Source organism: Sminthopsis crassicaudata, chromosome 4, assembly GCF_048593235.1.
Source record: "Sminthopsis crassicaudata isolate SCR6 chromosome 4, ASM4859323v1, whole genome shotgun sequence".
NCBI classification, from domain to species: domain Eukaryota; kingdom Metazoa; phylum Chordata; class Mammalia; order Dasyuromorphia; family Dasyuridae; genus Sminthopsis; species Sminthopsis crassicaudata.
In genome coordinates this window covers 308,625,517-308,637,587 of record NC_133620.1, presented here as the reverse complement: position 1 = coordinate 308,637,587, position 12,071 = coordinate 308,625,517, and the positions used below count along the sequence as shown (strand labels likewise).

The window sequence follows — 12,071 nt, the reverse complement described above, 5'->3', positions numbered from 1 at the left end:
TGGGCAAGTACTCATTTGTAAAATGGGAATAGTAATAGTTGTGCTATCTTCCTGACAAAGTTGTTAAAAGAAAGTGCTTTGTAAATCCTAAAATGTTACATAAATCCTGGTTATTGTTATAATAAAAGCATGAGTAGTTATTATTCCCTTCAGGCTCAAAGGAAATATTGCTTTACTTTGTCCTGTGAATCTAGCCCTTTCACCTTGGCCTTTGATCTATTTCTGAATTTAGAGGGACAGGGTTGCCATGTTTAGGTTCCTCTGGCTTTAGAAATAACTATATTTGTATATATGTGCGTACATGGCTATCTGAATTAACATTTATACACATATGTATGCACATATATGTAAATATATTTTCCATATATCCATATTTATCTGTCATTGTTTTAAAAAGAATACCTTCACTTTGCCTTACAGTCTCCTCAGTTGTATTCTCTTTCTGCCCTTTTCTATACTGCTGAACTAACTTCATGTGTAATCTGTTCTTGCTGCTTTTATTCCTCTCCACCTATTCTTTTATGTCCTTAAAAACTGACTTCTGTATTTACCATTCTATTTGGATTATACTCTTAAAGGTTGATGTTGACCTCAATCATGCATTTACTACATAACTATTGAGTACCTGACATGTATTTTGTTAGCATTATGCTCGTTTCACCAGAAGATATAAAAAAGTAGGAAAGGTCAAGGTTTACTGAATTCTATATGAATAGGGCACATAAAAATGGAGTGGCAAGTTCATGCAAGAAATTGGTGGGAATTAGAGCAAAGAGATACACTGAACCCAGATTGTGAAGGACTCTGTATTTCAGACTAAAAAGTTTGAACTTTATTCTGAGGCTGGAAGTTGATTTACAACGTTTTTAAAAGATTGGAGTAGAAAAATGAAACAAATATTGTTGGAATGTTAATTTCATAATTGATGAATGAAAGAAGGGAGATTAAGCCTGGACCTGAAAGTTTACTATCTTAAATGAATTTACAGTATTGGGAGACAAGACACACACACACACACACACACACACACACACACACACACACACACACTCTAGGCACTGGATCAGTTGAACAGAAACAGAAGTAGACAGGAAACTTGGGGAAAAGTGAGTAGCTTGATAAAGTTAGTTTGGGGCAGATTCAGCAAATCCTAGTTATATTAATTTCTTCATCTCATAGGTAATATGGAGCCATTGAAAGTTCTTAAGGAAGAGACCAGCATAAGGAAATCTCCAGGAGACTAGTTAGATGGCTACAGTACCACCTAATACATAGCACGTAACATAAGACATTTTGTATCATTGACTGGTCTTTCATCTTTCTTAGTCATTTCTATTAGGCAGGGATACATACATACATATATATGTTATATATATGTATATATAAATCATAACACATTTTGTATTGTTCACTAGTCTTTCATTTTTCTTAGCCTTATTTTTATGCAGGCAGGAATGAAAATATCACACACACACACACACACACAGGCACACATGCTAAAATATATAGCAGAGCCTTTTCTTCTTAGCAGAATAAATATTTGCTGATTGGTATTGGGTATTTATGGGAAGGATGAAGTGGATAATGATGAGAAAATTTTATTAAAATATAAATGTTAATCTCTTGATTCCATGGGAATGAATCACACAAAACTAGTCACATGAAACTAGTGCTGCAATTGATTGTTTGTTTTTTTAAATCACAGTAGTCAAAACTTATTTCTTTGTTTTTACTTGCTGGTTCTTTATGCATCATTCATCTCCTTTTTACTGTTATAATATCCTTACACAAATTACCATTTAAAAAATGTGCTCTTTTTCATAGAACTTAAATTTTAAAAACTTTTTACAACATTAACCACAAAAACAAATGTATGTTAACATACAAGGTTTGAGGCAGTATGACATAGTGAATGGAAGTGGTCTTAAAACTAGGAAGACTATATATATATATATTGGTTGTGTGACTCTAGAAAACCTTCAGTGGTTCCATTTTGCTTATAGTATAAAATGCTAGCTTTTTAGTCTGCCATATAGGACTCTCTACAATCTGGCTCCTTTTTACTTTCTAGCCTTTATTCACATTGCTTCCTTTTATTTACTATTTAATCCAAATACCCAACTTAGCACGGCATTTTCATTTTCCATGCATTCATAGTGGCTTCTGGATGGTTGTATTGCACTCTTTTTCATTTCAATTACTCATAATCCTTATCTTTTAAGACATTAGCCTACGTGTCCCCTTCCCAAGGGAAAGTGTTTTCTTTTTCAGATTTTCCTTGAGAATTTGTCTAGTTATCTCCTTTGTCCTTAATCTACCTTTAACCTTGTATTATATTTATTATATTACCTAGGTGCATGTTATATAGCATTCCCACTCCTCATAGTAAAAGCTACTCGAGGGCAAGCACTGAGTCATTTTTGCTTTTGTTTCCACAATGCCATGCCTATAAGCAGTGCTTAATTTAATTAGTTAAATTTGGATATTTGTTGTTATCCTGTTTGAATATACAAATGTTCTTGAAATGATCTGTCTCAAATAGATCTTATGCCAAGCTGTTTCTGCAAGTTTGTTTTTTTCTCAGCTTCTTTTCCCCCATATTTTGTCATGTATGACTGATTCTAGTTTTCATCTTCCTAAATTATGTTTCACAAATGAGTTTTTATTCTAAATGCCTTTGTTGTCTTTGGCTGTCATGCTGCAACTTGACAGTGAGATTGTATTTGCTGGCAGAGACAATTGCTAGGCTTTTTTGTTGTTAATATTTGTAACAGTTTTGCATTGGTTAAATATCCTAATCATTGTCCTACTGTCCTACTTTTAATCGTCATCAACTTATTTAAAAATAACTCTGGTTGGAGCAGTTGTAATCACAGAAGGTATCTTTTCATCTTAATCTTTTCTTCCACTTTCATATTTATTTTGACCTTTGCTCTAAACAGTTGATGATCTGACTGCACAGAGACAGCTGATTCTCAGATGACTGCTACCTCTGTAACCAGTCATTTCTTGTCTATTAAGGTATAGTCAACTTTGGTTTTTTGTTTGTTTGTTTGTATTCTATGTTATATAGTGTTCACTATGGCAGCACTTTGTGATTCAGCTTGAAGAAATGTATTCTTCAGGTACAAGTGTTGAACTTTGGAATGACTCACAGGCTTTTAGCCTCTTTCATTTCTTAATTCTGAACCTATTTTCTAGGAATATTCACAATCTTCTCATAAGCCCAAACTTCACATTGAAAGTTTTACTTCATATTGATATATCAAGTTTTGTGTTGACCTAATTTAGAAAATTCCATTATAGTATATCTAGACTTTTCTACTAATTCATACTCTGTAATAGTTTTAGACTCATAAACTTCAATTATTTTTGTTTGATTTAACTCTATAGGAGAACTGAAAGACAATATGATTGTCTTTCACATTATCACAATTATCACATAAAATGATATTTCTTATTTTCTTTGAGTATACTAACTCTTTGTAGTACTATATTGTGTAATCTTGGATAAGTCACTTAATTTTTCCAAGCCTCAATTTTGTAATCTGTAAAATAACATGTGTGAATTTTGTTCACAAGGTGTACAATTTAAAAAAATCAATAAATAAACAGTGCTTTTTTGTATTCTATTTTCTGCTACTCTACCACTGGGGGCATTCTGTGTTTTTATAAAAGCATTTCGTGATTTACCCTGACCAAAAGAATTCATCACCTGGTTGCCAAGCTTGTACTGAATGAATTACTTTGAATTTAACTGACAGGATCCTCAGATAATGAATCTGTCTTGAAATTTTTCTAGCATAGTGTTTTAGAACCAGGGGTCACTTTCATGCCACAGGAATACTAGTCCTAAATAATTTAATGGAATTTAATAATTCCATTTGGAATTCAATTTAGAATTTAAAAATTTTTAGGCAACCATTTCCTGATTCCATGACCAGTCTTCTTTGGCACAACCCCTCATCTTTCATCACAGGATACAAGAGACCAACAATAAACCTCTTTGTACATGCCCTTTAGTATGGAATTAGAGCCCCTATGTCACTAGAAGTGATCCAAACATGGTGTCCTGTAGAAAAGGCCATTGTGTAGGTTCAGTAACATGAGAAGATTGGGAACTTCCTGAATTGTCCCCATTATGTACATACAAGAGACTGAGTACTAGGAATCTTCATTCATTTATTCATTCATTCATAGACTTCATTGGAATAGTAGGAAACTCAAAAATGAATAATATTTCCCCAGTAGGGTTCATCAACTTCTCTATAATTTTTACCTTTAGAGAGTTGCTTAAGGCACCTGTGGGTTAAATGATTTGCCTAGTGTCACACAACTAATACATGTCAGAGACAGATCTTAAACCTAAGTTGTCTTGGTTTCCATGTCATTTCTCTATGCTGCCACAAATTTATTCAGGATCTCTGGTTTCAAAAACGGAACAAGAAAAGAGACAGTCACAAGATTGAAGATAAATGTGACTTTCTTATTCTAAATGACTCCACAAATATTTAAAAGAGATTTTTACTAATTAAATATTTATTATTACCCAGAGGTTCTTCTTTTTCTCTCCCCTTTCCTCTTCCCTTTCTCCCCTCCCCCTTCTCCATTCCTCCCCTTTATCTCCCCCTCTCCCTCTCCCTTTCTCAATACCTGTTTGGCTAAGGACATAGCCCCACAGTACAAACTGGGAACTGAAGAGAAAAAAAGGCATTCTTATCTTCTCACTGACACAGAAATTTTCTCTGAGATTCTAGTGCTTATCATTCTGTTTAGAGCTATCTCAAAGGGATAGCTCACATAGTTAGAGAAACTATAGGTATGTATGTATATGTGTATATATATATATATATATATATATATATATATATATATATATATATATATAGTTTCTCTAACTAATATATATATATATAGGTAGCTTTGAAAAAAAAACAAAAATATTATAGAAATGACCTGGGCTCAGTCATCTGTGCTGTAACTGAGGGGAAAAAAAGAAACTAATTTCATCTTAAGACCATCAAAGTGAAGACCAACTAAGCCATTTGGTATAAGATAATAGTAGAAAAGCACAAGGATAGTTTTCTCAGTTGGTCTCCGCTAAAAGTTTATTCTGCATTTATATTTTTGTGTTTGCTATTTGAAGGAAATTCAGGCAGTAGTCTAACAAGAAAACTGGGAAAAGAGAGAGTAATAAATAAACAATATACAGATTATCCAAAAAGTCTTTTGGGAACAGGAATTTTGAGATACCCTGTTTAATGGAGCTAGAAAAATAGATTAGGGTCAAATTATTAAGGACTTGGAGACCTAAACAGAGGAGTCATATAATCTTATTTAGAGGGAATAGGAAGCCATTGAGTAGGGGAGTGACATAATCATATCTGTGATTAAGAAAAATCACTTTAGGGGGCAGCTAGGTGGCGCAGTGGATAGAGCAACAGCCTTGAATTCAGGAGGACCCGAGTTCAAATCTGGTCTCAGACACTTAATACTTCCTAGCTGTGTGACCCTGGGCAAGTCACTTAACCCCAGCCTAAAAAAAAAAAAAAAAGAAAGAAAGAAAGAAAAATCACTTTAACAGATATGTGGAGGATAAATTTGAATGGGGAGAGACTTGCTCCAGGGAGACAGTTTAGGAGATTTTTGTAATAGTACAACTGTGAAGTGATAGGGACCTGAACTAAGGTAGTGACTGTATGAATAGAAATAAGGAATTGAACAAAACATATATTACATAGTTAGAAAAGGCAAGTTTTTGTAGCTGACTAAATTCCAGAGTGTAGAGAACATTCAGTGTCAAATGTAGAAAGAAGGCTGAGGCTGAGAAAGGATCATAAGATTTGTCAGTTAAGAGATATCTTTTAACTTTATAGAGAACTTTAATTGAATGGCTAAGTAAATCCTAGAGGAGAAGTGTGACCTTTAGCTTTTTAAGATTTAAGATTCTTAAGATTTCTTAAGATTTAATGTTCTTAAGATTCAAGTTGCTGTGAAGTTACTGACCTGCCTTTGATAGAGAAAGTTCCTTATTAGGATTTCCCACACAGTTAAGATCACACAAAAGTCTGTGTGTGAGGGTATGAGGAAAATGACTAGACTTAAGATTTCACTGGAATAAGTAGTTCTCAGATGTGAAAACTCATATTAATGTAGTTATTACTTCTTCTCAACAACTGAGAATTACCTAGCATACTAAAAGTACTTTACTAGGCCAATAAATGTTAAGAGGCAGGACTTGAACACATGTCTATCTTTCTGACTCCTTGTATATTTGATACACCATATTTCTTTTTCTCTTTGTGTATATTAATATATTAATTAATATGCTTATATAAAAATGTATTCTCATGGTTGTTTTTTTTTTTTTTTTTTTTTTACAAAATCCTGTACCAAGTTCATACCTTCATTTCTGTAAAAAGGCATAAACATTGCCTGAATATTTTCTGTACCATGCTTTTATTACTTTTTATGATTTATAAAAAAAATAAATTTGGAAAAATCATGTTTTCCTAATTTTAAATCTTTACTTCATGTTTCAGAATCTGAGTGTGACACTTTTTAAGGAGAAGAAAGTCACCTTTCATTTATATCTGTAGACCTTTCAGCTTTTATTCTATAAAGTTAACTTTTGTTATGTTCTTCTGTTTTTTTTTTTTAATGAAAGACATAAATGTTAGAGAAAGTAGTGTTTTTTTCCTTCCTCTTGAGATTAGTAGATCAAGCAATACATTTAATGTCATTCATTGAATCTTAGTATTAGAAAGGACTTTAGATATTTTCTTTGTCTTTTCCCCCATTTTGCAAATGAGAAAATGAATTATTGAGCTGTGAAATGACTTGCCTAAGGTTACATAGCTAGTAAACATCAGCATTAGTAAATATTAATTTAATATTTGCTATTTTAATTCTTAACTTTGCAATTTTTATCAATTTTTTCTTTTGTTGACAATTATAAAACTTTTTTTTTTTTTTTTTACCAGACATCAAACCTTCTAATATTCTTCTGGATAGAAGTGGAAATATTAAACTCTGTGATTTTGGCATTAGTGGGCAACTTGTGGACTCCATTGCCAAAACAAGAGATGCTGGGTGCAGGCCATATATGGCAGTAAGTTTAATGTCTTAATTGGTGTGTATGTAAATTGTCATGTCAATGAACTAATAACTTTTGCTACAATACTTTCTGTAGGATTGTCCTCTAGTCACACTGTACTATTTAACTAGAATGCTCTGCCCCATTTCTCTTCATTTAACTAAATTCATCTAACCTAACTCAAATCCTCCATTTGCCAAAGTGAACTTTCCATCCTTGGAACACCCACCCATATATCATGTACTGTCTTTTTCAGTTATTTAGCACTTATATATAGTCTTTTGAATGTTTATTAACTTTCTCTGTGGCTATTCTGTTTCTCCAATTTAATTTATTCTTTGGAAACAGAGATGGTCTTTTATAAGACTCTGTGTTTGTGAAATGATTGCCAACCTCAGTGTTTTGCATGCAGGTGTATGGCAAATGTTTGCTGTAGATGCTACTGCTGCTTCTGTTCATGTTTCTCAGTTCATTATTGAAAACATTTCCATTTAGAAACAGGCTTGCTGGCCTTGAGTTTTTAGTAATAATACAAATATTGCATATACTATTACACAATGATACAGAGAAGAAACAGAAATTACACTGTCTTTGACTTTCTTTTTTAATTTTTTTAGGGGATTAAAGAGTTCTTTATAGCACAGGCTATTTGAGATAAGTTGAAACTTTAGGCAACTACTAAATAATATTGCTATAGATTTTTTCTAATGTTTTATTTATAATTTTTTCATTAATATTCATCATTGATATTGCATTATCCCGCTCAGATTTTAGGTGTTACTACCGTATTTGTCTCTTTTATAAAAGTAATCTCTGGTCAGTTTTTGAAAATAATTTGTATAACATAGGTATTAATTGCTATTTAAATTTTTGATATAATTGTATTTCCATATGGATGAAAGTCTTTGGGTATTTCTTTATGACAAAAATCTAAGCCATGTTGTTTTGTTAAATTTCCTTACTCTGCTCTTTTAATTCCCATCTGTCCCTCATAAAAATTAGAAAAAATATCTTTTTCAGATTTTCTTGAAAAATATTGATTGGTTTAAATCTAAAGTCTTGGAGGAAGAAAGGTGGTATCCTAAGTCAGGAGAACCTGAGTTCAAATCCAGACTCACACATTTGACACTTAACTAGCTAGGTGTCCCTGGGCAAATCACTTAACCCCAGTTGTCTCACCAAAAAAAAAAAAAAAAAAAAAAAAAAGGCTGAAGATCTATAATTTTGTTTGATGGCCTCACATCTCATTATATGACATTTCCAAGGATAAGATGTGATAGGCCTCTAATATAAGTAATATTGAACAGTTTTTTCATTTATCATTTTTAATCAGTGAGTTAGATAAAAATAGAAATATATCATTATTCACTTTTCACAAAGCTAGTAGGAATAGCTATTGGAGAACTGGTTATAGTTTAAGGAGATGAAATTTAATAGGAACAAATGTAATCTTCTTGTCTTTGTTAATTTTTTAGAAGCCAATTTTACAGCTACGGCTATATTTATTTAACATTTAATCTGAAAAAAGATTATGAGATTTCTAGAAGTTCACAAATTCACTATTAGTCATCAGTGTGATATGGTTGTCAAAGAAGCTAATGCATCCTTAACTTCATCAAGAGGTAGAATGTAAAGGATTCTATCCTGCTGTCAGTTGCATTTCTGAGCATTTCTTTAGGAGAATAACCTCTTTGGGGAAGAGTTTTGAGATTGCAAAGTGAGGAAGAAAAGATATAGTCAAGATTTTATTTTCACAGATTTGAAAAGTTATCATGTGAAAGAGTGATTAAACTTTGTCTCCTTTTCTCTAGAGGATAGAAGTAGGAGCAAAGGATAGAATTTACAGAGAGCCAGGTATAGACTCCATGCGAGGTAAAGTTTTTGATAATTAAAGACATCTAAAGGTAAAGTGGGTAGCTTTGGAAGAGACACCTCCCTTTGTCTCTCTGCCTCTTCCTATTATTTATTGATAAGGAAACTGAGACAGAGAGGTTGAGTGATGTTTGCCCCAAGGCCTCTGATTCCAATTTCGGTTGTATCACATTGCCTATAATAGTAACTTCCCAACTAGAGGCCTTGATGCAAAGCCCACTTTAAAGGACCATTTGTTGTTTATTTAGAGGAAATTTATAGCCAGATAGTATGGTACTCAGTAACTTGAGGTCCAGTCCAACCATAGCAATCAGTGATTTTGTAGAAATGTTTAGGAAATATGTATAAGATCATCCCAGAATTCAGGAGGACCTGAGTTCAAATCTGGTCTCAGACACGGAATACTTTCTAGCTGTGTGACCCTGGACAAGTCACTTAACCCAATTGCCTCAGGGGAAAAAAAAAAGAAAGAAAAGAAAAAGAAATATTCATAGGCTGGATCAGGTCTCCAAAATTAACCAAATAAGTATAAATATAAATTTCTAAATGTAGGCCATAAAAGATTAGTGTACATACACATATGGTATTAGAGGATGGGGGTGAGACCTTAATAGTTGATATGAAAATGATTAGCATCTGACTTGGCTCCATTGATAGAAAGATTCAGATCTTGGCCATAGCTATTTCAGTTTAGGGAACTATATACTTTAAGAGATCAGTTAATAAGGTAGAGTATTCCAAGGAAAGTAAAGGTTTGTGAAGGATTGAGACTCTTATGAAGACTAGTTGAAAGAATAGAGTATTTATCTGAAAAGCTGGCATGGAAGAGAAAGTTGAGAGGTGACAGAATATCAACTAATGGTTGGAAGTTATAGAAAAACCGATATCTGATTTATATATTCACAAATGTCAGATGCTAATCCATTTTTTCCAATGCCTCCATGCAAATTTATTCCAATTTTACAATGTTGATGCAAGATTGCCATCTAGTGAAGCAAAATGATATTGAGTATTAAAAAAAAAATAAATGGATTTAATACATGGGAATAAGGAAGATGGTATAATACTTTTGTATTTTGGGTAAGTGATTTCTTTTAAACTGTGCTGCCATTTTTCCTTTTACCATCTGTGCATATTTAGACATTCTATGAGGATCCCATTGTTCATTGTAATTATTACATTTGAAAAAAAAAATCTATACCTGGTCTTTCCCCATAATCTCATCCCCCTCTCCACACCCCTATTTGTCCTAGAAGAAGGGGAAAAAATAATCAGCAATATATTGTTGCAGTATATCTCATTTGAAGCAAACATTTATTTGTGCAATATAAAAGTTGCCTGGAACTGCTCTGACAATAAAATAAATACATTGTAGAAAATATGATTATCCTCATTGACATCAGTCCCAGAGACTTTGAATGTATTCTAAAATAGATTAGCTCTTAAATTCTCAGCAACTCTGCAAGGTAGGTGCTGTTATTATGCCCATTTTGCAGATGAGGCAAATGATGCAAACAGAAATGAAGGAACTTTCCCAGTCACTGTCTGAGACTGAATTTGAACTCAGGTCTTTCTGACTTTAGGACCAGTATTCTATCCATAGCACCCCTCGCTACTACTTAGTTATGTATAGTATTTCTTATTTGTACTAAATATATCTTTTTCAAGATTCAGAGAGATACCTACCAGTTTGTTTTCAAATACTGTGTTTGACTATCTGAAAGTTTGTGAAGAATAGTTGAGGTACTCCAGGACTAGAGATAGACTGGAGATAGTCCCAATTTTCAAAAAATAGAAGAGAACAGAAACAGAAAATTATAAGCTAGTGAACTCACTTTAAATTCCTAAGAAGATTCTGGAGCACATTACTAAATAGGATGATTAATTATCATATAAAAAAATGAAACAGTGATTACAAAGGGCTAAATGATATCATTTAGAAAAGCTAACTATATTCCTATTTTGATAGTGTCTATACTAGATCAGAGGAATCTTTTTGAAATGCTTTACCTAGATGTTAATAAAGTGCTTCATGCTTGTCATATGAAAAAGATTAGAAACATCAACTCTACAGTTCTCAAATCTTGAATGCTATGGTTTCTCCTGATAGTAGTTATTATATATATAAAAAGCCATCTTCTCCCTCTGAAATTTGACCTTTTCTAAGGTGTGTCTCCATTTCCTTCAGTTAATTCTCAGGTATCATGATCAATATTCTTTACCATATGAATATAGTCTCTTGTTTACTCTTTATATTATATAAATAGCCTTCCTGAAATGTGGTTCCTAGAATTGAATGATATATTCTAGGTTTATAGACAATGATAAAGTCATGTATTTATAGGCTTTCTCTTGCAAAAATTAAAAGAATTTAAGTTTCCATGAAAACCCAAGGTTTCTTAAGTTATTTTTTTTGACCACCAAGTTGCAGCACTAAATCCTATTGAGTTTACAATCTGTTAAAAACTTCAGTTAGTGGGAAGCCAAGATGGTGGAGTAAGGGCAACCACCTTGCTGATTTCTCCCAACATTTCCCTCCAAATAATATATACAGTTGGGGGCTGTAATTCCATGGTAGACAAAAGCAATAGAGAGCAGGGGTCCTAGTCATAGCTCCAAAGCAACGAAAAGCACAAGCATATGCAGCTGTAAGGGAGACCCTTCCTTGGTAAAGACCAGAAGAGCATTAACCACACTTCTTCCAGTATCATACTGCTTTAGAAATTCTCAAAATGTGCAGTCTCTTGGAAATAACTCTTAAAAACTGTAGCACAAAAAATTCTGAAGTTTGAAATCTTGCCTCACTACCCTCTGGTGAGCAGAACCAAACTTTAAAATAAAATTAATAATGAAGAAATAGATTGGGAAAATGAGCAAACAAGGAAAGAACGTTTCATTATGAAAAGCTACTGTGGTGGCAGAGAAGATCAGAACAAACTCAAAAGATACCAATGTGAACAGTCACCAAAAAAGAGAGAAATGTTCATTGAACCCAAATCTAACAAGGATTCCTTATAAAAAAATAAAGAAATAATGATAGAGGAAAAATTGGGGATAAAAATAGTGAAGAAAGTAATTCCTTAAAAACAGAATTGGCCTAATA

At 32.8% G+C, this 12,071-nt stretch overlaps 1 protein-coding gene across 3 annotated transcripts in view; it reads left to right on the top strand.

The window, feature by feature from the left end:
• Positions 1–12,071, top strand: part of MAP2K4 (mitogen-activated protein kinase kinase 4) — a 210,196-nt gene that overhangs the window by 149,491 nt on the left and 48,634 nt on the right. For all 3 annotated transcript variants that reach the window (XM_074312045.1, XM_074312043.1, XM_074312044.1), the window contains exon 7: positions 6,984–7,111. In XM_074312045.1, the coding sequence (XP_074168146.1) occupies positions 6,984–7,111 (128 nt within the window). The remainder of the gene's footprint in view (positions 1–6,983; positions 7,112–12,071) is intronic.